Here is a 25,828-nt window from a genome sequence, read left to right on the forward strand (position 1 = left end):
GCCACATTAGTTCAAGAATCTTATTTCTGCTTTGAAGAGAAAACAGAAAACTAGATGTAATCTCATTGCAGTTTGGGAATCTAACACATTTTACAAGCAATGCCTGCAACGAACACACCATAAGGTACACACAAACACAGCAAAGTTACAGATGCTTACTCCTAGACCAGAGAGAGTGTGAAACGTGGAAGACGTACTCGTTCCAGCTGGGGCTGTGTGCCCATTTAGATCAAATCATGATTGTGTGTAGTAATTATCTACTCCCACTGAGGTATCCAACAGGGAAAACTGCTTATTAGGATCCTAAAGAAAAGGTCACAGACTTTAAAAAGAATGAAATGGAGACATAAAACAGGCATCAGCATGTACAAATATGGTTACACTTGAAAGCAGATCAGATTGAGATGGGTCTGTTGTACACTCAAATGCCTTTGATTGCTTACAGAACACCCTGAAAACAAAGCAATCCAGAGATCTTAGAGGCACCTTTGAAGCAGAAAATGAGATTCTCTGTTTTCATTTTCAGGAAGTCAACGCTGAACTTCTAAGAAACTTTAAAAAAATAAAAGCGAGTACTAACATCTCAACGCAAGAAATCCTTAGAAGACCAGAGGGAGGAAATGAGAGGAGGGAGATCCCAACAATTCATCAGCAACAAAAACCACCCTGCTGCAATGACCCCGATAGATCTCAGTATGGAAAACTACCCTCCTTGACATCAAAGACAGCCATACCACAGATCAAACACCAGCTTTCCTTAGCAATACCAAACGCCAGCCAGATATTTGACGCAAAGGTTTATCTGTGAAGACCCTCATCCATTAAATATGACCATTAAATATGAAGCTTATCCTCAGTCGAGCTTCCTCGAATTAACAATCTACTGCGGCTGCAAAATACCACTACCTAACACTGGTAACCTGCTACAAACTGAGAATTCATTTTTTATATACGAGAAAAGCAGACGTTTCCCTGAATGAATTCAACCTCCTCCTGTCTATAAATACACTTGTGGTACACGTACATGACGATAAAGCACGCAGAAAGCTTACTGCCAGTCCACCTACAGGGAATACACGTTCCGCATAACATCACTTTGGATAAGCAGCAAGTTCAGTAAAGATAAGACTGGGCAGAAGGTACAACAAACACACTGCCCTTCATTAAAAGATGCAAAGGTCAGTGGCAAAGTTCCTGCTCAATTCTGTAGCAAAAGCCAGAGGAAGCTCTAAGCATTATCAAAACACAAGGTGCGATGAGAAAGCACAATTATCCAGAGAGCAGACAGACAAGCTTGCAGGAAAGTACATCCAGCCCAGCACAAACAAGCTATTTAGTGCTGGGCTACAGCCAGCTGACCCGTCACAGCCGTCCTGCAGATCTGTGGAACCAGAGCTCTGCCGGAGGCTGGAAATTCAGACCCACCCTGCAGGTCACCCCCCCCGTCTATCCCTCCTGGCAGAGCTTTCAAGCACTGGTCTGCATATGTACACAAGTGGGTATGTGTTTGGCAATTACAGCAAAGGGACTGAGGGAACGCTATGTTTCTTCAGCTGATCAGAAAGTTAGAGATCTGAACAAGATGACAGAAACAGTGTGGTCATAGCCTGCTGTTTGAAAACAGCCAACTCTTTCCATGTAAACAAATACTCACCTGGCCACAGAATCGGTAAGATGCACACTTTGCACAGCAGGCATTGCAGCTAGATTAAATTCAGTGTCATTGAAGATATCTATACTGCATCAGAAAGGGAGGAGACATGCAGAGGATCCTGCCCAAATGGCATTTCTCCATGGTGCTCTCTAACAGCAGTACCAGCACAGTGACGTTCTCTCTTCCTCCAGAAGGTGCTGATTTTTCGCAAAGCATTTTCCCTAGTAGATCTGTAAATCATTTCAAGTGCAGTCTCAGTGCAGTGCCACAATAGAGCCACTACCAGCAGCTATCTTGAAACAACAGGGTGGGGTGGCAAGTGATTTGATATTAAAGCTCTATCCCAGATTCATGCAAGTGCCCTTGATAACCTGCAGGGAAATTTTATGAAACCGAAACTGCTATTAAAGGTGCATTTCCTAAGTTTTGTAGTTCAAATCTTTCCTAGAAAGACTCATTTCTCCCAAGTAATCGCAAGCTCCTTTAGAAAACAAAAAAAAAAAAGACAAAAATTTAGAATTTTTCAATTGCTACACACTATTTGACATTAGGTATCCAAGGCTTATAAGCAAGTACTATCAAGAGAAAAAAATAATCTCATTTTTGTGTGCTTTAACACTCATTTTACAATAACTAGCCCTTATCCTGTTTTGTTCAGCAAACAACTACAAAGAGTCAAAATCACAGTGATGGCTGAACTCCAGGTAAGTGCATCACTTAAGCTCTTTTGACCCATGAGCTGTTAACACTGTGACAGCCGCTTGATGGGAAAAATCAGTCTCTGGTCTCACAGTGCCTACAAAAACTCCAAACATCATAAGCAAGAAAGCTGGCCATCTCTTTTTAATCCAGAGGACAAGAGGGACATAATATTAACAGTAAGTAGAGCTTCAAGATAGTTACAGAAAATTAAAACTGATAAGGTTTTCTTTACATAGAATAGAAAGCCTTTTCCAAGAAAGCTTCGAAGGGCTCAAGCTTCCTGGGAAATTCAACCTCGTTGCAATTGAGTCTATTTTAGGGAAACATATCTCAGTGCAACAGTTCACAGAGTAAAGTATTTTAAGGAGTTAATAGTCACAAAAATTCACACATGAAATTTATACCGTTAGAAAATGGCTACTTAATCCTGCTTCAAAAGCAAGGATGGAAATTGGTTTTAAAGTTCTTACTTGACCAGCTGGAAAGCCCGTTTTATTAGTTTTTTTAAGGAGCGCTTGAAAGATTTACCAAACACACAGTGACACAGTGCTGTTTCCATGGTCACATGCACTGGAATTTAAAGGACTTTGAAAATCAGTCTCCATTTATTATGAACTGCACTAATACTTTTGCAAGTGTAATGTACTCCCTGTCCTGCTCTCACCATATCCTCTTCTCAGCCTCAGGGTCCCTTCTCCTTTGTACAAGAAGCCATGCCACACACCTCCCTCTGTGCAGCCTACACAATTTATAAAACAAACAAACAAAACAAACAAGGGTCTTCAAACTCAGGTAGGGCAGAGCCCCTGTACTCATATCAAAGACCAAATTACTGTTTTTTTCTTTCTCAGCACGGCAATGCCAGTAAGCAGCTGCAAGCACTGTATGTGGACATCCGCAATTCAGAGGAAATTAGGATGGCTGGTAGAGCTTAACACCCTTGCCATTGCTAAGTTTCCACTGTGCTCTGACTAATCAAGTTCTCCAATTATTTCTGGATAAATGCATGTTTACAAAGCCGTACACAGAACAGAAAGCATAGAAACTTACTGGATTATTTCAGAGGCCACAAAAATGGGAGATTCTCAGGCTAGCATCTCCAAAATACCGGGCAGACACATTTGGAACTGCCTTCTTGTTTCCAAAGGCTGAACTATCAGATTAAGATACACCAAGTACTTTCCCCAACATTTCTCCCAGGGGAAGGCTTGTAATTACCACCAAGATATTTTGCAGCCACGGGTAAGAAGCTGAGCAAAAGGACATTTGATCTGCAACAAACGAAAGCGTTTGTGGAAACCCTAAAGCAAAAGACGGGTAGCTTCAGATCTACAGCTTACAAACAGATCTATGGAAGACCCTCTGAAGGATGGCTGTGGCTACTGAGCACCTGCCATGAGCAGTGAGAAACAGCACAGCGCTGCCAAGTTGTAGTCTAAAAGCCAAAGAACGTGGTCAGAGATGAAGAAAAGCCCATGATGGTTCACTAAAGAAACACACTATACAATTCTTTAACCTCATATAGATTAGAGTCTTGTGACTTATTAAAACCACCTTCGCATTTACTAGGGTGTGACACTACAAGGAACTGTCCCCATTGTGGGAGCAGTAATACATCGAACTCCTGCATGGATTCTCCCGAGTCTTGTAAAAGCTGAACTCCATACAACAGTCCCCTCACTGAGTGTATAAACCAAATTTCCTATTCTCCACCACAGGCATCTCTTTCTATAAAACTTGCTGAAGGTTAGCATCTTTAATACCTTGGCTGACGTTTTGCAGCAGGTCCAAAAGTTGTTGGAGGTTGTTTTCACAAACAAAAGCCTTTTCATCCAAGATCTGGTTATTCTGAATTACTGGCCTCTTTCCAGGTGTTCTGCTGCACTTGTGCCGTTTTATTTTACAATGAAAGTGGCTACCATTTAAAATGGACTATCAGGTGTTAATCAAGTTAGGTCAGGCCACCAGCCAGAGTGAAACAGGCTTTAATTCTGCTCCCACTGCAGAGATCAGCAATCTCCTATTTATAGAAAACATGGAAGTGGCTGCAATCCTCTTCTTGCCAAACAAGCAATTCAGGGACATTATTTACCCCAAACAGTTGCAATGATAAAAGGACAGCAGCCCAAACAGCCATGCCGGTGCTACACAACTACTTCTGGTTAATCCCAGTTCACAATCACCAGCAAAAGCCACTCCACTTTCAGGACAGGCCCTCTGGATGCTTGCACTAATCACAACACATTCTCAAAACTAATCTACACCTGAGTCGGCCCACAGCCGCGCAAGAGCAAGATACCAACACTCAACGGATTGAGTGCCTCATCTGACTTGGGCAATGGCTTTTGCTTACATTCAGTGCTGCTCCTGTCCCAAGATGAAAGTAGAAAATGGCTAAAACAAAGCACTGCAACAACCCGCTTCTCTCAGAGAAGAACTGTTCTGTTTAATTTTAGGATTGTCTTTCTTGTCTCTTTACTGTTGTACATTTCTGAAAACACAAAGTTTTGTGTATGCAACCAACACAAAGTTGAAGTTTACCAGTTACTTCCTCAAAGACCTCAGCTCCGGACCATCATCAGTAGGCTTCAGAGTGAATAAGCTATCTGTACAAGGAGTATGCTGGTAGAGGCACACATGTTCTTGCTCTGTTTCTAAGACATGCAGCTTCACAACAAGACTCAGGCAGATATAAGCACACACTTAAGAACCATCCTCAGGTGCGAAGTGGCTTGTTTTTGAAAAAGATTACAGAAAGTAATTATGTTTTATGTTTGACTATCATACAGTCACCAATGTACAGCTATACAGAAATACAATACAGGATATTCTAAATTTTATATGTGTATTTATATACTAAAATCTGACGTCCATACGATAAAGAGGAATGGCTTCAAACTGGAAGAAGGTAGATTTAGATTAGATATTAGGAAGAAATTTTTCACTTTGAGGGTGGTAAGACACTGGAATCTGTTGCTCAGAGAAGCTGTGGAGTGCCCATCCCTGGAGGTGTTTAAGGCCAGGCTGGATGGGGCTTTGAGCAACCTGGTCTAGTGGCAGGTGTCCCTGCCTATGGTCTATTCCAACTCTAACCATTCTATGATTCTATGTATGTGCTCAAGTAGTTGCATTCATCACATAGGTGCGTGCTCGCATTTGAACACACTCAGTAGCTGAGCATGTGCAACATGTCACTGCAATATATGCAGAGAAATTAACTGCAAAGTAGCTCCATAAAACTGTGACCAATTTTATACTCACATGTACAAATACTCAAAGTTACAGTACTACCACAATGGTAATTACTGACACTGCTGTGTAGAGCAATGCAAAACACTATAAGCAGCGCAAGAAGTCCAGATTAGGAACCGCCTGGAGGATCATGACTGGTTAAAAGACTGCAGTAACAGCCTCATAGAAGTAGTAAGTTTTTCAGCCAGGAACCTGACCTTTATCTGTTCACAGCTTGCACACCATGCCTTTGGTACAAGATCTACCTCAACCACACCAGCAGTCCACCAATACGCTGTCTAACACTGGTTGGAATGGTTACATTGGGGAAACGTAAGAAACAATGTGCAAAAAGAGAATAAAAATTTGTTTTATGCACCTCACACCTTGTAGCTAGCTAAGGGCCTTGAGACAAAATTGTAGTCTTAATACTTTCCCTTCCTGTCCTGTTTAGTTTTAGCTACACAAAGCCCACTGTTAAAATTTCAGACAAAGCAATGTTCAAAAACTTATCTACTGGCAAGAAAATCCAAGAACCAGTCATGAATTTAATAAATAGATCTACTTCCCCATCAGGCCTAGTTAAGTCGTTCCCTTACAAGACAATCTAGCCTATATTTAAAAGTTATATACATTTCTATATAAACATTTTGCCCGGATTATAACTTATCAAACTAATTAACCAGTGAAGTTTTGCAAACCATTCATGAAATACAGAAACATCCATGAGGACTCTATGTCAGTAGAAGAGTATAATGAAATAATGAATAGCATTTCATTAGCCTGTCTCCAAAAAACAATGTTAAGTTATTGGGACAATGGGATCATCCCATGCTGAACTAACACATAAGAATGCTTTGGTATACATTTTCTAGGTACAGCTTTTGTACTGTCCAAGGGTTCTTGGATAGCGCTGATAAGGCACAAATTCATTCCCGCAAGGTTTAACGCATTTGAACCGATCCCACCGCCTATGGCAGGCAGCCACTGCACCATACCGAAATTCTTCATCCCGATGCCCTCACTGGTATTAAAAACAGAAAACAAACAACAACAACAAAATATACATGACTTCATGTGCTGGCAGCAGACGCATCTGGCAGGATCACACTATTTAGAGAGATGATGAGCACAGTAAGACAGCCCTTGGAGGGTGGGACAGTCGCTGGATTAACAAACAGGACAGAGAGCCATGCTGAGGTGAGGAAAAGGACGAGAAGAGTAAGAATTGCAGCCTAACAGAACAGGGCCAGAGCAACACAGAACTGAGGCACTACTAGAAAAAAAATGCCCCCGAGCCTTTGCATTAATGCAGCACAGCATCCTTGCAACAGACACTCCCCAGGAAATGCACACGCAAACCAGGAACCCCCCTCCAAACCTGGCCCTGTTCCTCCCAAGATGGGACTGGAATGGATGACCTTACCCAGGCCTGTCCTTCTCCACCCACTCACTAGACCCCAGAGGGTTCCCTGGTCCCACTTTACCTGCTGTGCCTCCATGGCCCCAGGACCCCCAGCTACACACCCAAGGACTCCTTTCTTCCCCAGCGCAGCCCCATTCTGCTGGGACTGATCATTCCCTTTCCTCGCTGCCTGAAATACCCCATCCACAGGATTCACCCAAGGACACCCTACAAGGAGGCATCACCTGCCAGGGCCTGGGCCTCGTACCATCCCCATTCCTCCCCTCCAGCTGCCACCCCGGGGAACAACCCCAGCTTGATGCTTTCTGCTAGAGCTGCTCACACAGCGCCCCTCTTGCAGCAAGTGCCACCAAGAAGAGACTGTGCCCCAGAGGTCCCAAGATGTGCCCTCTTCTCCACCCTCCACACATGGAGCCCTGCAGGCACCCGTCGTGGCCCCACAGCCCGCAGCCCCTCAGGCCCCAACTCCTTCCTGCACCCCCAGACCCTCCACACCATCTCCTTTCTGCACCCCTTTAGGGACCCCAATCCACACCCCACCACCTACCCGCACCCTCCGGGTCCTCCCGCATCCTCGGGGACCCTGGCCTTGCACCCCCGGCCCCATCTCCTCTCTGCACCCTCCCGGGACCCCCACCCTGCACCCCCCCGGGGCCATCTCCTGAGGGCATCCCCGGCCCCCCACCTCGGGGCGGACGGTACCTTCGCGGCAGCGCCGCCGCCAGATCGTGTCGGTGCGGAGGATGCGGCGGAAGGTGGTACAGACGCGGGCCAAGCTAGGCAGGTCGGTACCGGGCAGGGAACCGAAGATCTGCACCAGGAGCTCGGGGGGCAGCTCCAGGAGGGACAGCGGGGCCCGCCCGGCCGGGCTGGCCTCGGCGGGGTGCGGCGCGGGCCGCCCGCCCTCGATTCGCTCCGCCGCCTCCTCGTCCTCCGTACCGCCGCCGCCCGCCTCCTCGGGGTCGGTATCGGTGTCGGGTTCGCTGTCGCCGGCACCACCGCGCCGCTGCTCCCGCGCTGCCCCCCGCCGGCGGCAGCCGCGGGCCGGGCCCACCCCGCACAACCGGGCGCACACCGCCATGGCCGCGGACGCTCTGCCCGACGGGGCGGTGCGAGGCGCCGCGCGACGCCGCCGGGCCCGCCCACCGCGCGGCGCCGCCAATCAGCGCCCCCTCCCGCTGCTTCGCCACGCCCCCGCGGGCGACGGACGTTCCGCTGGCGTTATCCTCTCTCTCTTATGCGAGATCGCCCCCTAGTGTGCGGGAGGACCCAGCGCCTGGCTGGTGGGCCGATGGAGGGCGAGCCATGCCCGGTAACGGCCTGCGGCCCCCGCCGCCTCGGTCCCGCCCCACCGCCGCGCCTCCCGCTGCAATTCGCTTAAAAAAAAAATAAAAATATATATACCCACATTTCCTTGGTGGAAAAGGAGGAAACCACTTTTGCCCCGTGTGAGGATCGAACTCACGACCTTCAGATTATGAGACTGACGCGCTACCTACTGCGCTAACGAGGCTCCTCGATATTTGGCCCCCAGCGCAGCGCCCTTCTCCTGAGATGGATTTTTTTCCTTTTGCCGTTCTTGCAAAGCAGCCGCATTCCTGAAGGAGATTCCTTGACATCCCCATCCGGGAATGGGCTGTGAGGGCTGCATTGACAACACGCTCGCAAGGAAATCAAGTTGTCTCCATGTCATTACAAAAATTAAAGCCAACCTCGTTTGCCTCTCTGCAGTGAAGAGTCACTGTTCAACTGGGGCTCCTGCAGTGAAATGAACTCCATGCACTCGCTGAAGAGCTTAGCAGATGAGGGTCCCCTGTGATGCCAGGAGAAGTGCTGCCCTGAATCTGAATCGATGGGCCTCACCCTCGGTGCGGGTCTCAAGGCAGCGGTCGCCATGGCAATCAAGCTACAGACATCTAAACTGGAAGAAGATGGGAAAACAGGCTTTTGATACAGAAAGTCTCCAAACCTCGCCCACAAGAATCACTGTCAGGTGGCTGTTCGCCTGCAGAGTGAGCAACTGGCAGAAGATGAAGGAGGAACAGACATCAGTCCCACCAGGCAAGAAGAGATGTTTGGGACAAGATGTTGGGACAAGAGAAGTGATGTTGGACAGCCCAAGGATTCTCCCAAGGGCCTAGCAAGCAGCTCTTCTTGTCAGGGGGACAATACCCCGATTTCCAAGGTTATCTGGCTGGCCATGCATTCGGGACGATGGGATGATGGGTCCAGGCTGCAAGGTTTGGGGTATGAACAGAGCTGCTGCAACCGCAGGACAGGTAAACGCAGGGCTGCTTACAGCCTGAGTCGCTGCATCCCTCCCTCCAACGCTGCCTGCCTGCAGAATGTCATTGAATGAGGATGTCATTTTTGATAGTGTGCTAACCCTTCGGGGCTTCAGGGATGGGTGAGTTCAGCGCCCACCATTCCAATTAAATGAAGAAAAGCTGCTCCAAGCATCTAAAACAAGGCACATGGGCAATGAGTCACCTAAACCAAACACCAGCTGTTTGGAAACATGTCTGTAGCTGTTTTCCACCTGTACTGAATCACATGGGGTTTTTTCCCACACATTACACTCAGCTGGTACTCAAAGTTTCTGACACGGCTCTAGAAGGCATTGTCACGTCTGTTTAGGAACTGATGGATTCATGGAGAGGACAGGAAAAGTACTGATGGCAAGGATTTTCGTGTGAATGAAACAAAAGCTGTCCTCGGTGACATTGCCTCGAGCAGAAACTCAGCAGTCTACAGCACACACATGCTTTTCCCTCTTTTGCATTTTCTATTTTTATCTGGATTTTCTTCTTTCTCCTTTTCCTCTGAATGCTCCTGCTGTGCCTGATCACCCCATAACCTCCTCTCCCTTTCCCTCACCCACCTGACCCCTACAACCTTGTCCCACAGCCTTGGCTTCACAGATGCTGAGCCACTGCATTCTTCTCCATCCCTCAGTGATCAGACTTTCCCCCTGGCCCACTGACCCCCTTTCCAGTCCAACCCAGCAGAAGGCAGGACAGCCCATTGTAGATCCATGCCAATTCCCATAGAGCTCCATCGCCCCACGCCCATCTCCTCCAGATTAAGAGGAAGAAGGGGAAAAGTCTGTCTGGCTGAAAGGCAGCAATGCCCCAATGCCTCCATGATGCCCCAACGTCACCTGGCAGGGAGCAAATCCCAGCAAAGTCAGAAGCAATGTGACAAGCCCCGTGGGCTCTCAGTGCTCGGGGTGACCACATTTCCCCTTCCCGTGGAGCAGGGTGGGGGAATCCCCGGCTATCATCATATTCGAGAAACTATCACCGCCGCCCCTCCAAGCCTCAAGACCCAGACAGAAAAGGTTCCCAGGGCTCTTCTTGCGGAGCATCACACAATATTTACAAGCAGACAGTTTGGAGGCTGGGCACAGCAAAGCTCCAGAAAGCAGAGAGCCGGTGCAGAACGGAGTGCTTATAACTGAATATAACTTACAACTTCAGCATTTACCACCCTGTCATCAGACTATAAAACCGGAGCTTTCTCCTCTACGTTACTGAATCCGTTATCTGAATCTACCGGCTTTATTTGTGACGATAGGGAAAGCGGGAAAATTGTGTTAGCATCATCCGCCATCCTCTGTGGTGCGACCAAGCGTCTGAGCACCTTTCTTTGTAAATGTCGCCAGAGTAATAGCCCAGAGCTTTCCAGTCCTACCGTTTCAGGCAGGGAGATTGCAGCCATTAACACAGGGCTCTTAAAAAAAGATATACCGAAAGGGGAGACTTTATTGTTTTATTTTCCTTCAGCAATTAAGGAGCTGATGCAGCTCCCACTGTAGTCAATTAGTCTTCACGCTCCCTCTAAAGGGCTTTGGATTGGTCCCAAAGTTAGTGTCCTCATTTTCTGTAATCCTGGAAGCATTTACGCCTTCCCAGCCTCTGAGCAGGGATGAGCCAGCTGATGGCGTATCCAACCAATTATAACCTGAACAGCTAGGAGAGAATTATTTATTTTCCATTTGGCAAGAGGGACAGAAAAGTATGGCAAGGCAAGCCAAGACAGATGAACAAACCCTCTTTGCGAGCCCTGTTTGCCACACAAAGTATTTGCAGCACATTTTTTTGGCATAAGCCTGCAGTGCGATTTCTGCTTTGTCATAAGCATCCTTGAACACAGGACACTTTGAAGAGAGGATATTTCAATAGAAAGACCAAAGAATTTTGCTTTGGTTTTTGTGATGTACACGTTTTCATCTCAGATATCCTTTCCTTGCTATTTTAAGCTGGAAAATAGCTCTCCTGATTTTAGTATTTCCCACCTTCCTCCTTTCTGCCTGGACATTGATATCACCAGATTTTGCAGGATAAACTAATCAGTGGACAGACTGGGCTCTTCAGGGAAAATCCAGTGCACTGCAGAAAATGCTGCTGATGACTCAGAAAGGGTTTGGCATCCTCCTGCTTTCAAGCTGAGCTCTGTGCCCTCTCTTTATGAAAGAAGGTATGGTCTTTCCTCAACATACTGGCCTTGTAATGAGGTATTTGTTGATCTGATGATCAGCTGTGGTCATGCGTGCTTGGAGTCACCGAAGACTTTACAGCACTTCTAGTAGATGCAGTTGTTGTTCTTTCTGCTTTGGCCACGCTCCAACCTGAACAATTTCATTGTGCCCAGCACCTCTGGGCAGCTCAGTTCGCAGAAGCATTATCCTGTCCAGGACAGATCACGGGACAGGCAGTCAGGTGTTCGAGATGCTATTACTGGGTCGGCTGCTGAGCAATGGTTGTGCAATCGCATGCAGCTCGCTGAAACTCTGCGCGCCTCAGTTTCTCACGACATAAATAAGGAGGGTGTTTACTGAAGCCACAGGCTACGTAGTACTCAGTTAATATTTGAATATGTGTGGAATTGCTTAAATACTAGGAGTATTAAAAATCAGAGGAAAACTTTGTTGCATGCTCTATGACTCCACAATTTCCCTGCTATGCCTCCTGCACTCACACTGTCATTACTGCTTGCCAAGGGGTTATGGATCTTTTTGAGTGAAAGGTAGTACATAAACATGTTATTGTTGCTTACACCGACTGATTTACTGTGTTTCCTTGTGAAACCAATGGCTCCCATTTAAAACTGGATCCCAAAGCCAAGAAATGTTTGCTGTAACAGCAGTAGCAGCAGTAACTGATGTCAGTGTTACAGTACACGGCAATGGTGTCTTGCAATACTTCTTGCAGGGGGAGTGCAATGAGTTTTCAGCTAAACATTCTAAGAAAATGATGGTTTTGTGACGACATTGCATACGTCTGTGTGTTAGTTTGGATTTACCATCCAGAAAAGCGTCTGTCTAATAATCTCAAAAGCGTTATATTCCAGAAGACTTGTGAAATAGGTGGCCAGATAGAAGAGAGAGATGGTGTCAGCGTTTCCACTGAGGGATAGGCACATCTGTGGGCAGACCTCAGAGAAAACCCACCCATGGAAAATGTTTCTTTAGTTTCACTTTTCTCAAATTACACTTTTATATCACCACAAAAGAGAGATATGTGGTCATTCTCATCACTTCTTGCTAGAGTTCTCCTAACTCAGAAGGTGACTTCTGCAGAGAAATTTGAAGTTTGGGCATTTGTTCATAGGGTAATGACCATCTTAAGACAAATTTAAGACTAAAACTTCTCAGAAGAGTTATTTTAAGTCATTGCAAACAATTCACTACAATCTGATTCTATCTGAAAATCTCCGATAATGGCTGCACGCTGTATTAAAAAAAATCAAGGCCCACATTGATCTTTAGCTGAGCTAGATCAATAAGAACAATTCATGATAAAATAACTGAGGGAGGGCATTTTGATTCAGGTTTAAATGCAAGTTACTCTCAACACAGTGTCCTTCCTTTTATTGTATGGGGATTTTCTCTCCATGTTTCTGGTGAATTTAATACTGCTGACAGCTGCTGAGCTAATAGCCCTAGACACTAATGTGCTGTCTTCCAGCAAGGGTGTAGCACTGCAGAGGAAGAGCTTTGTCTATATGCTGTAAAAAGCCTTTTCCGTAATGTTGTACCAAAGAAATTAGAGGACGGTTTATAATTCTGATTGTGAAATACATTCACTCAACTGTGAGGCAGCTCATATGGAAAAGATAGGAAAAGGGGGAGTTTTTCCCCAGGGAAATGCTGTAAATATCAGCTGGGGTTGGGAATCACCTTTCATACTGGGTTTTTAACAAAAAAAAAACAAACAAACAAACAAACAAACCACAACCTTCTGGAAGATACAACAGTTTGGAAAGCTTGGCTTTTCTTTACTTCAGACTCCTGCTGCATAGGGTGCAGACAGGAGGATCTGAGCTGGAATCCAAACCCAGCTTGTGCCCTAACCTGCTTTGTAAGTTTGGGCAAATCCCATCTCTTTTGCTTCATGAAAAATTAGGGCTGACAGGTATTGTAAGAGATTATTTACCCCATCCTTCTCCCTGAGAAAAGAACAATTCTCCCTAAACTGTTCAGAACAGATGTTCTATTAATTTCTTGTTAAATAAAAATATCCGATGGTGACTATTCCACTGCTTCCCTAGGAAATTTGTTGCGGTGCTCAACTATTCTTACCCTTAACCCAACCTCTAATTTCTATCTTCTTTTCCAAGATGTAAGCTCATTATTTCTTGTCCTAGACTCACTGCATGCAGAGAAGAGCTAATTCCCTCCTGCTCTGCAGCAACCTTTTGCATATTTGAAGATGATATAATGCCTCCTTTCAGTTATGTCTTCTCTTCTTCAGACTAAATGCTTTGTAAAGTATTCTAAGATGAGAATAAAAACGCTCTGCGGGCTAGATTTTTGAAGGGCTCTGTTCCAGTGTAGCCACCAAGTTTGAAGCAAAAGCATTTTCAAAAGCAGCATTTTCTCACTAGGGATGGAGAATTGTGCTTAGGCGGTGCTGGTCCCAAAGGCTATGTCCATGCTGTCATTCCAACTGCGCCTAACACCTTTCTCAAATCCAGACTCACCAACTGTCTGTGCTGTCGACACGCAGACGTCGGTGAAGGCTGAGATGAGGAGGGAAAGGTCAAGCGAGTCTCGGTGTGGATCTAAGTTTTCCTTCTCACAGTCTCTGCAGATTATTCATGAGCGGAACACGCGATAGCCCAGCCTGTCAGCAGATACTCTGATTGTGGCTCTTCCGAAGCACCATATGGATGCTTTCAGCCTGAGCTGCAGCCCTGCTAACAGTTGGTAGCGTGGATGAAAACCGCATGACGCGTCAGTGCTGGGTATTGTCGGCCCTGCCATGGGGACTGACCTGTACACCCCAAAACCAACGCTAGACGCTTTCACCGGGGCTTGTCCTCCTGCCCGCAGCCACACAGCCTGCGGCAGCCCCTGACAGACAGCTCTGAGAGCGTGGCAGGATTTCCCCAGCCCAGAAAATGGGATTTTAAAAGGCAGGCATTTAAATAAGAAAGAATTCAGTTGAAACAGAATTTTGGGCTTGCTAGTTTAAGTTTCAGATGTACCAGCCTTCTGATGATCAGCCACTATGTCTCACCTGCTCTCCCTGGACAGTGATGTGATGGATAGAACATTCATAGACCTTAGGGCTGTTTTTCTTTCCTTGGTTAGTCATATCTTTAATAGTCTCATCCTATAATTATACAGCCACCGGAACTGTATGACCCTGAATCACAAAATTAGGTAACGAACCCTCATTCCAGCGTGCGAGCGCAGCATCACTCTAACTTCAATACATCGTTCCCCCTCCAAAAAATGTAAAAACCCTGATAATCTCTAAGATGGTTAGAAAACAGTACTTTTCCCTCTACTCATAAGGACACCACTGGCTGCAACTCCCCGCTGTCCCTTCAGCCGCTGGAGTGTACAGCAAGATTGTGTAGTCCTATTGCTATAAAACCGTTTCTATATTTCAAAACACGGTGCTGGGAACATATGTGAGAGAAGGAGAAAGAAAGGCAGCTGAAAGTCCACAGCCAACAGCTTGTGTCAGAAAGCTGCTACAGGAGGAAACAGTTGGGCATTTTTAATCGCGATGCGGTGTCTGCAGGACGAATGCCAGCAAACTTGGCTTGTGACTGAAATTGTTTGCGATCTAATCAATTCCTGACAAACTGCCCCAGCCTGGGGGGTGGGCTTCAAAGTGCATTGGAACACCTGCCCCTAAAATTTTCTTCCCCAAGTGTAAACTTTGCCACGGCCTCCTCTTACTTATGTCTATCTGTGCTGAAGGCAAACGGAAGGCAAATTGCTAAAATTGCACCTCTGCATGGAGGCAAAGTCGCTTAAGAGCACATGTTGTTGAGGGGCGACGTGGTGGGCCACTCTGAGGTGGCTGTGTGTGGCTGAGAGGGAACATGGCAGGGCTCTCTGAGGCGGCCATGGCTGTGTGTTGCTGAGAGGGGGGCATGTCAGGGTGCCCCAAAATGGCCATGGTTGTGTGTCGCTGGTGGGGGACGCTGGCAAGGCACTCTGAGGCGGCCATGGCCATGTGTCCCTGAGGGAGGACAGGTTGGGGTACTCTGAGGTGGCCATGGCTGTGCGTTGCTGAGGATGGACGCTGGCAGGGTTCTCTGAGGCAGCCATGGCTGTGTGTCGCTGAGGATGGACGCTGGCAGGGTTCTCTGAGGCGGCCATGGCTGTGTGTCGCCGAGGAAGAATACAGCAGGGCACCGAGGCGGCCATGGCCGCGACCCCCGCGGGACCAGGCATCGGGGCGCGGCGGGCAGTGGCGGGGCGGAGGCGGGCGGCCCTCCCCGCCACACTCAAGATGTCGGCGCCGCCGCGGCGGTGCCCGCCCCGCCGTGACGCGCGGCGTCAGCTGACGGCGGAGCCGCCGGTGGCGGCGGCGGGGGGCGGGCGCCGGCACTCGCAGTTGTCCGCCGCCGCCGCGCAGAGCCTTCGCCGGGCCTGAGGCCGAGCCGCCGTCGCCATGCCCTCGGAGAAGAGCTTCAAGCAGCGCCGCACCTTCGGTGAGCTCCCCGGGAAGGGACGCGGCGGGGCAGGGTCGTTGACAGGGACCGGTCGCTGACGGGGCCCCGCCGGTTGCCCCGGCCCCCTCCGGGCCTCGTCGCTCGGCGGGCGGGCCGCGGGAGCGGCGGCCGGGGGATCGGCGAGGCGGGGAGGGGACAGATCTCGTTAGGAGCGGCGGAGATCCCCGGGCCGGCTAGGCTGGGGCCGGCTCCTGCTGACGGCGGGGGTCCGCGGCCGCAGCGGGCCCGGCCGCCCTGGCCCGGCCAGCGGGACGGCCGAGGGCTGCGCGGGTGTCGCCGGCTGTTGGGGCCGAAGGGGAGTCGCCGCCCGCTCGGGGCTGACATGGAAACAAACCCCGGCCCGGCCTTCGCTCCCCGGCGCGGCCGCGGGGCTCGTTCCGCCCCGGCAGGGCGGGCCCAGCCTCTCCGCGGTGGGGGGGAGAGCCTGGGAGTTTGGGCCGGGGGGTCCTTTTTAGGGTGTCTGGGGGGTCGGGGGGGTGAGCGAGGTGTGGAGGTGGGTGGCAAGTGGTGCGCTGGGCTGAGCTCTGCGCTGCCTTGGGAAGAGGGGCTTGGGGTGGGGAGATGGGCTCTCCACATCATCCATTATCGGCTGCAGAATTCCCAGGAGCCTGGAAACATCACCGCGCGTTGTGTGCCAGGAGCTGGGCCTGCCCGTCCCTCCCGACGTGTCTGCTCAGTGTCCGGCTTGGTCCATGCTATTGACAGGAGAATTAAGCTCCACTCGCAGTTTGGTACTTGGTGCGGTGTGAGGAATTCTCTACCTGAGGAGTTGTGAGCGGACTGGGATGCACACCTCCCGTCTCCATTTAGTTGTTGAAAAGTAGGAAAGGCATCGAAAAGAGCTGTGTAATGATGGCTGGGGAAATGAGATTAGTCTCTTTCTAGAAGGAACAGCCTTGATAGAGCAGTGCCAACACTTCTTTCTGTGCTTAGGATGGGACCAAAGCAATCAGAGAGTTCAGTATCTGTTCATATGTGTCGGTGAGGTAGGCTGAAATGCTCTGAGGGTAACTGGCAGCGTAACCTATTTCTGCGTGAACTATAAAATCCCATACATAAAATGGAATTGGTGGAAGTAATTGATCCAGATTTTCTTTTCCTTCTGCCTTTGGGTTAGAGTCAAGCTGCTTAAGAGAGCTTTCTGGTGTGCCCACCCTTGTCTTTGCTGTTCTGTTAAACATAAGCTGTTCTCTGCATTGAAGCGGAGAGAATTTTGATCTAACAGAGTCTGTGTTTTAGCTGCCCCTTTTCTTGGAGTCTTCCAAAACTGTTGTTGACCCCACTGCCTGTCAGCAGCCTCTGTTGCAGGTATTAAGTTCAGCTAGGATGGCAGCCAAGCAGTTGCCACTGCAACTAATGTCGTCAGAGAACAGTGTTTATCTGTGGCTGACTGAAGCCTGACTTTGAACATGCCGTATACAATAATCTCAATGATTTGTCCAGTTTATGTTCTTTCTACTCCAGGGAGTTTTGCTGAATAACATTGCTGTGAACAAACCCATTTCTGTTGAAAAGTTCGTCAAACCCCTCTTGTGCTTGCTGGGTTGACAGCTGGTCTCATTCACTCCCCGTCTCTCTTGTGTTTCTGGTTAATCTTAAAAAGTATTTTAATTAGCTAGTATCTCTTCCCTTGAAGTGTTAATGCTGGTCTGTAAGAGCGTGGCTTGGGCTGTGAGATGTGAAGCAGGATGGCTTTTGGGTTCTAGGTCTCGCAGTCAGGTGAAGGCTTTGCATACTCCTTGCCTGAGTTCTGCTTGATTCACCTCCAGCTTAAAACCGTGATTCACGTGAGTTGCATTTCCTTACTGGGCTCATAAAAAGGCGCAGAGATGTATTTCATGCATGCAAACTTAATATGGAGTAATGGAGAGCTGAGTGATGTTATTGATGAGTGACGGGACAGGTAGTATGTCCTGTGCATTAGCATACCAGCAAGGAGTTGGGTTGACGGGTGCTGATCTAAGCTCTTCCTCTCCCGTGAGCAGCACCTCTCTCTGTTAAAGCTGTGATGCAACACTAAATCTTCTCTCTGAGAGGTGTTTATAAGATGGAGATGGCCTGGAAAGCCCCGGGCCGCTGAAAAGAGCTGGAGAGGTTAAAATTGAGTTCACTGAATCTGAAAGTAGGCAGGGTATAAGCAGATGCAACTGCCTCTAAAAGCAACTGTGCCTGTTTACTTTGGCTTGGATGTGTACTTTAGCCTGGTTTATAATATCTGTGCTATTAATATTTATGTCTGAGGGAGAAGTGAACTTTATTCTGAAAACTGGCACAGAAAGTGGTGGAATGTCTAGGTACACAAGAACCTACCAACAGCTTCTGCAACAATGGGTGTGGCATAATCAAAATAGAAAACTGTAATTCGGTAACAGTAGAACGCACGGCGTAAACTGATGCTGCCAGGCTTCGGCTGGTCTTAGGTCTCAAATAATTGTTGACAACTTCCTCTTCTGGGTTCTCGCAGAAATAGTACAGGATATTTTGTCATTAACTTGGGTGGTGTAATTTGATGCCGTAAATTTATGAGATTAAATGTCTGCTTTAGTGGGCAGAAAATTAGTGGGGGGGGAGCTAGCTTCTTTAGCACTTTCTAGGAGTCCCAGGCGGTGTGCATGCAGTACTTGTCACCTTGGGTTAAAGAGCAAAGTATCATCTGTCAAAAGAGAGGTTTTACTTATGACAGTGCTGTCCTATCTGAAAACTGCTTTGCTTTTGTGGCTTTTACTAACATGCAGTCCCTCTTTTTCAGGGGTGGAGAAATAAGGTGATAACAGCATTAACTGTGGATGTTTGAACAGACTTTTTTTTAATCTTTTGCAGAGCAAAGAGTGGAAGATGTACGACTGATTCGAGATCAGCATCCAACTAAAATACCAGTAAGTCTGGTTGTTTTCACTTCAATTTCCAATCTCATGTTCTTTTTAGTAGTTAGAAACCTGTAAAAGAGCTGTCCCGATGAGACCAAATTACAGTTTGTCTGTTCAGGGTCTTTAAGCCTGGATTTCAGAAACATTCTCAAACTAGTAACGGCAGTCAGCGTGGCAGAGCAAGGTGCTAGCTGGGGACTGGAGGAAATGGGGTTTCCTGTGTACTGAAGTTGTGTGTTGTAACTTCAAAGAAAACCACACCCTGGCTGAGCTCTGAGATTCTCCTGAGTGTTGAGCTCTCCTCATCTCCGTGTTTATCTTCCCCAAAAGAAGAGTCTGCAGAGACTAACCAAGAAAAATACACAGTAACGTAAAGATGGTTATGGCTTCCATCACCAATCTGTACTGAGAAAGACCAAAATGTTTGCCTTCTGGGAAATGGGCCTTTGCTTGAGGTCTCCAGAAACCCTGTTTGGCCCTCAACCCCCTCCACCTAGTGTTGAGCCACCTCAAAGCATTCTGGAAAGCAAAAGGCATGGATGATGATCTATTACTGATGAGTTCTGCGCAGCTGGTGGGCTTTCGTGAGATGGCTGTCACTGCAGTAAGCAATAAATGCAGCTATCCTTATGGGCATTTGGTGGAACAGGGAAGGTCTCAAGAGATCTTGGGGGGCAGAAGAGAGACCTTAATGGGACACCTCAGCCTTTGGTGCTCAGTGGTGAGAGCTGGCGATCCCTGTGAGTGGAAATTCTTCTGTGAACAAACTGCTTGCAAACTGTCTGCGATTCCAGTGCAGGTTCATTAACAGAAGCAGTTGTTGCCTCCGTGTCAAATAGAAACCAAAAGGTTTTCAGTTTTCCTTTAGCTTTAAATTATTTCATCTCAAAGCTATTGCTGCTGTTTTACTGTGCTGTTGGTCATGAGAACAAGTAATATTTTATAGCAGAGATTTTCTGACTTTTCTGGAATGTGCCATTTTCCCCAAAAGGCCCTTTCCAAACAAATCTGTTTCCTGATAGAAGATTGCTTTTTCACCCACCTTTCACAGACCACTTAGCCATAGCCCCCAAGCTCTGTGACCACAGATTGAAAGCCATTGATTTATAGCAAAGCCCTCGTTTTAAGTCAGCCATGGACATATTACTAGCAAAAATTCAGAGGTACCTCAGCAAATTGCTGAAGATGCAGTGATGCAAACTCACAACTATGGCTGAGGCCTGCTGGGACCCCTGGAGGCTTGCTGTGGTTGCCTGTCCATGTCCTAGCTTGAGTCACTGCCTTGTTATTATCATTAGCAGTTCTGGATGAGATAAGATGGCAATGACACGCTAGATGGTAAATTCCTACTGTCCTGTCAACATCCTTCATTTTGCTGTTGGAAATATTATCTATTGGTTATGGTCTACCTTTTTAAAAATAATGTTGGGTTTTTTCCAGAATGAGCCAGTGTTTATTTAAACTGGTGTAAGGAAGTCTTTCTCTGATATAATTAAATTGGCTCAATATCACTTCACCTGTGCAACTTTTGAATATCAACACAGCCAGACCCCGTGAGCATGGAAGTGATCCAAGTGAATGGTGTCACATAGCTACCGTTGATTTAAAAACAACAAAACCCACATGGCTGTGGAAACGGGAGTGCACGAATTCTGAGATCATTTCTTAAAAGCAGGAGCTAAATACAGTTGCTGGGCAGGGTGCTACTTAAATTGGCAAATCTGCGATTTCCTTGTGAATTAAGTAGTTACTACATAACAATCTTGACGGAATTACTGGTTCCTAAATATGCTGCCTTCAGATTAAGGAGGAGGACATTCTCTCCTTTGAGGCTTTATACCTTTTGGAAGTACCTTTCTCTTATGCATTAGAGTAACGGTGGAAGGTGAATGGAATAGCATACTAGTCTGGAGGTGTAGTTTTTGGAAAGAGATGGCCCAAAGCTGGAGAAATTCTAATGAAAACTGGTTGTTTGCAGACTTCCATAGTAGCCCAGGCCCCTACTCAGCCACTGTAATGTGTTTGAGGGAAGTGTGCTTTATCTTTTCTTGAGTTTCCTTGTTGCTGGGTAGTTTGTTGCTAGATTAAATGATTCCGGCAAATGAACTGTTCTAAAACAGCACCGAAGCTGTGGATGTTTCCTGTTAAATCCCTGTTTGTTACCCCTTCATACAGTGACTCTTGCAAACAGAACAAGAGGGGCACGTCAAGATAATTGTTCCTTTTCAGAAGATTCGAGATACTTCATTCGCAAATGAAGGGAAATGGAGTTTAGCGTAAATGCTTGTACTTTGCTGTGTGTAAAATGGAAGGGGGAGAGGAGGGCAGCAGACACCGTTTCTGCATTTCACATCTTCTGCTCCTTTCTTTTTGTTTCTTTTTAGGTGATTATTGAACGGTACAAGGGAGAGAAGCAGCTTCCAGTTTTGGATAAGACCAAGTTCCTGGTGCCAGATCATGTCAACATGAGCGAGCTAATCAAAATTATCAGGTAGTATGCTGTGATTTCAGTGTAAGCTGCATCAACCTAAGACTATGATTCGTTGTTAATTCCCCAGCTGGTGTATGCATTTGGTAACTCTTTAAATGGAAAATTCATCTAATGAGCACTTGGTATCATCACTAGGACAGATTCATGAGAAGGTGCTTTTTCCTTTGGCTTTGCTGGGAAAAGGACTCTGAAAAGAGCTGAGCTGGTAGTCTGCTTTCAAGAGAAATAACTGGTTCCCAGAGATGTAGGAGGGAGTCTGGGGCTGTGAATCCCTGTCTAACATGGGTGCTTCTCGCCCAGGGCTCTGGTGCTTCCTGCTTGGCTATTTTAGGATGCCTTCTTGGTGTTCTGCCTGGGAGTCCCTCTCTGGAGTGCCTGCCTCTTCCCACCCACTGGAGGGGGAGTTTGGGCTCATAGCCAGAGCTCTGAGCTGTTGCTTAGGGTTGATGTTGGCATCCTTTGATTGTGAAATGATGTTTCACTCAATGACAGTGTTGAGGCCTATAAAACACACGTTCAGACCACTGTCTTTTTGTTCCAGCTGTTTGCACAGGCTGTGGCTTGAGTACTGCTCCGCTCTGGTGCTTGAGCTTTGCTTACAAGAAAAGGCAAAGGGGAAGTAGCCATGGAGTGGAAGTTGTGTGGTCTGAAATTGTGGTCAGAAATTCTGCTAGAAGTGCATTTCTCCTGGCTTAATGTCAAGAAGGAATATCTGATTAGTAAGAGTTCTCAAGCGGTAAACTTGGAAGTTAGCAGCAAACCAGAATTTGCTTTTTGTTGGTCACAGTGTAGCAGAGAGCTGCTTCTTGGAGGCCACAAGCTGTAAAAACTGAGAGTTGTCCTGCGTGTCCAAACAATTCCCTGCCTCGGAGGCTTGTACAAAACTGTCTGTCGCAAGCAAATCCCAGCTCTTCCTTGAGTAAGAAAGCGAGATAGGGTTTTGGAAGCAGGAACCAGATTGCTCAAGTCTTCCAGAATTTCTCATGAACTTTAAAGGCCCTGGGCAAAAAAGTTAACAGCAGGCTGAAGGATTTTCCCCACCTTTTTCTTTGGCATCATTGTTAATAGGTGACTTTGTACCAGCTGGACTTGATCCTCAGCCAGCTCCTCTTGTGCTTAGCAAAGCCTGTCTGTCCCAGCCCTCAGAGAGCCGCTGCCTTCTCTCGGCCTGCTGTCTCTGGAGTGATTAGAGCTTGGTTTTGGAAGGGTCCCTTTCCAGGGCTGTGGCTGGAAGGCTGAATACATCCTTTTTTTTCCAGCTGCTTCTGCCCCTCTGCAGTGAGCAGAAGCGGCAGGAAGCTTCTGATCTCTTGTTCTTTCTTTCTTTCGTTGCATCTCCACGTATCTGAGTTCCTCTTGCTTACTTGGTTTATGAAGTAGTAAGAGAGCTCCTCTTTGCAAACCTGCTTTCCAGTAGGCAGTTTAGCGGAAATACCTATTTCCCCCAACTGGAGCGAATGATCAAAGGGAAACACCAAAGTTAGATGTTTACTCTGCCGCGCATCCTGTGAAGTCTGTCGCTCTCTGCCTTTCCCATGGTGCTTCTCCTAGGAGGGAGGGGAAGAGGGGGCAAGATGCTCCAAAGGTTAAACGCAGGCTGTTACAGAGCTGGTGACAAAGTGAGTTTAAAAGCTCCAGGGCCTTCGCATGGAAGCTCTGCCCGTCCTCCCTCCCCGTCTTCACGCGGATCTCTCAAGGTCAGCCTGGGTTTACATTTCCAGCGAGAAGCTGTTGAGCGAAGCTGCAAGCCAAAGGCCCCGCAGGCCTTGCGTGTTTGCTGCTCGTACAGGGATGATGCCACTGCCCCGGCATCATTCTGGCAAGTAGTACCTCTTTCTTTTCGCTTCAGTGTAATGCCCTTCTGAAGTGTAGCTTTTCCAGTGAAATAGCGGCTTCCATCAGTAGATGTATTTGACTGGAGTTAGCAGATGAATTTAATACAACTTCGAGGTGGGAAGCGAATGCCTTCTGCAGTGGCAGGGCTGCTTTGGGTGGGGACATCTTAACTGCTGTCGTGGTGGAGGACTTTGTTTTGCCATCTGTCCTTTGTTAATGTGAGTGGAAATGCATAGTCATCACTGTCAAACTCCTTCCCCTCTCTGCTCCCCCGACCTCCCCCCAACAGGCGACGCCTGCAGCTGAACTCCAACCAGGCCTTCTTCCTCCTGGTGAACGGACACAGCATGGTGAGCGTTTCCACACCCATATCCGAGGTGTATGAGAGCGAGAAGGACGAGGATGGGTTCCTGTACATGGTGTACGCCTCTCAGGAGACTTTTGGAGTGCAATCTTCTGTCTAAGACACGCAAGCGGCTTCTAGCCTAGGATTTTGGTTTACCCTTGGCTGTCACCCCCACTCTTCCCCACACACACCCCAGGGAAAGAAACGGATGTCACCTACGCTCTCAGTACCTTAGCATAGTCTTGCTTTAGCAGGTGTCTCATCTTACCTTGCCTTGTTTGTGACTATTAAACAGTACAGACGAGCACCTCCAGCTTTGAAACCTGCTGTAATATTCCACACAGGCACATTTACATTTCTGGACTTTATGAACGGAACCCAATTGTGCATGTGACAATTGCAAATAAAGGGACACTCGATTGACTTTAACAAGCAAACAGGCACCAGAGAGGAGCTAAAGTGTTTCCTGTGACAGTTTTCTGGAAAAATCTCCCTATGATTCCTTAAATCTTTTTTTTTTTTTTTTTTTTTTTTTTTTTTTAAATGGGAAGGCTTCTCATGAGAGCAAATGTTTTAATGTTCCAAAGCGGAGCTTTGTCTTCTGCAGCAAAATGAGACTTGTGTCAGTGCTGCAGTGAGTTAAGGCAAAGGCAAGTGCTTGGGGTGAGCTGGGGGAGTACAACTCTCTTTTGTCTCTGTTTTTTATGGCACCGCCAACTTAGGAGCGGTGCCAGTTTCTGAAATACTCATACCAAACACCACAGCTTTATTGTAGTTTTAGGAAGTGTTTAACTGTAAAATACACACCTGGACAGGTAACACTGAAATAAACTCCAGTCCATTACGAATTTCCAATCCCTGTGTGTCCAGTGAAACACTGATGTTCATATGGGCTCGCTTCCAAAAGATGATTTCCCCCCTAGCCCGGAGGTTTGCCGTTCCCTTGCCCGGCACAGAGTCTGCTGGGAGAAGGTAATGGAGGGACCCGCTGCCAGCGCCCGGGGCGGTCCCGCTGCACGCAGCCGGCGGCCGAGCGGGCTAGTGCAATCTGAGACACGAGCAGCGCCCATGTCACTGGCACTCCGGGGAGCGCCGCCTGTCCTCCATGTCTCCATCTGCTCGGCAGGGTGGGTGCCCTCAAGGCCTCTGACGCAAGCAGGCCAACGGCTTTGTTGTACACACCTCCGTACCGAACATTGGACTGGGACGTGCCACTGGAGTTACCAACCCACACTGCCTAACCAGTCTGTCACTTGTTTTGCATGTTACCACTGGGGGGGGTGTCAGGGAGAACCGCTTTTTAGAAGCAGCTCACGCCCAGGAGTTGCTGAGAGTTGACGAACAAATGCGCTTTTTGTTTTCCATCACTGAAGTCTCCTGCCACTCGCATGGGGTTTGGAAGATCTCGGTGTTACTACTGTCCTGAGCAGGGAGGCAGCCTGTGCAGAGGAAAGGTATCTCGTAGGACCTGTGTTTTTCCTCTAGAGTTGTTGTCAAGTGAAGTGTAGCAGGATGAGATTACTCTTGTATATTATGTGTCTGTGAACTAACTACATCTGTTACTGGAAGCTAACTTACTATAACGGGGGGGAAAAAGAAGCAATACTACTGCGTCTTGGCACTCTAGCTCAATAAGGTGTACAATTTGTACCTACCTACACCTCTTTGCATGCATCTCGTTCACAATGCTTACTTCCGATTTTTTATTGTTCTTTGTGTTTTTACTCCAAGGTAAACTTTTAAATGCAGCTTGTTCTATGTTTAGTTTTGTTCGTGTAAGAAATTGTTTAACTCATAACTGACAACCATACTTGTAATTACGTGATTGACTGATATTCCTGTACAAATGTTGCTTTTTTAAAATTAATACAGTGCTGATATGGATGGATTACATCCCAACTTAAATATGGCTTGCGTGGTTATTTCTAGACAGCTTTCTTAAATCGAATCTCTGTAGGGAAGGGCATGGAGGGGTGTGTTCCACCTGCTTCGGGACGCGTGAGGTGGTGAACTGGGTCCTGCTGACAATGACTTGTACTGAAACTTTTGATACTGAGCATCATTAACAAGTTGGAGCGGGAGCTACCACCCACCCTCCAGGAGGAATTTCAGGTGTAATCGCCCTGTAAAAGTTCTGCTTTGTAGATGGGTATGGACCAGGGCACACGGATGGGTTTCTGTATCCCCATTGTGTTTCTGTTCCCACTCAACCAGCCTCTCACGGCCTCAGACTCCTGGTGCTTGAATCTGCTACTCAGGCACCAACCCCAGGCCCGGGCCACAAGAGGTTTAAGGA

The 25,828-nt window shown here is 47.5% G+C and overlaps 2 protein-coding genes across 2 annotated transcripts in view; one reads left to right on the plus strand and one right to left on the minus strand.

The window, feature by feature from the left end:
• FBXO31 (F-box protein 31) overlaps nt 1-8,094 on the minus strand; it is a gene marked incomplete at its 5' end in the record, with an annotated part of 28,129 nt that extends 20,035 nt beyond the window's left edge. The window contains one exon of the mRNA XM_082489660.1: nt 7,716-8,094. Within this exon, the coding sequence (XP_082345786.1) occupies nt 7,716-8,094 (379 nt within the window). The remainder of the gene's footprint in view (nt 1-7,715) is intronic.
• A 7,741-nt stretch (nt 8,095-15,835) lies between these two features.
• On the plus strand, nt 15,836-25,437 carry MAP1LC3B (microtubule associated protein 1 light chain 3 beta). Its single transcript, XM_082489351.1, has 4 exons — nt 15,836-15,971; nt 18,813-18,868; nt 21,244-21,350; nt 23,476-25,437. Exons 1-4 carry the CDS (start codon nt 15,932-15,934, stop codon nt 23,648-23,650), a joined length of 378 nt encoding a protein of 125 aa, XP_082345477.1. The 5' UTR covers nt 15,836-15,931; the 3' UTR covers nt 23,651-25,437.
• The last annotated feature ends 391 nt before the right edge of the window (nt 25,438-25,828 follow it).

This window comes from Vanellus vanellus (genome assembly GCF_965231255.1).
Source record: "Vanellus vanellus genome assembly, chromosome: 12".
Taxonomy (NCBI): Eukaryota; Metazoa; Chordata; class Aves; order Charadriiformes; family Charadriidae; genus Vanellus; species Vanellus vanellus.

Coding starts and splice junctions, on each gene's coding strand:
- MAP1LC3B (XM_082489351.1), top strand. CDS start 15,932: ATGCCCTCGGAGAAGAGCTTCAAGCAGCGCCGCACCTTCG. Junction 15,972..18,812: donor CAAGCAGCGCCGCACCTTCG/GTGAGCTCCCCG, acceptor AATCTTTTGCAG/AGCAAAGAGTGGAAGATGTA. Junction 18,869..21,243: donor AGCATCCAACTAAAATACCA/GTAAGTCTGGTT, acceptor GTTTCTTTTTAG/GTGATTATTGAACGGTACAA.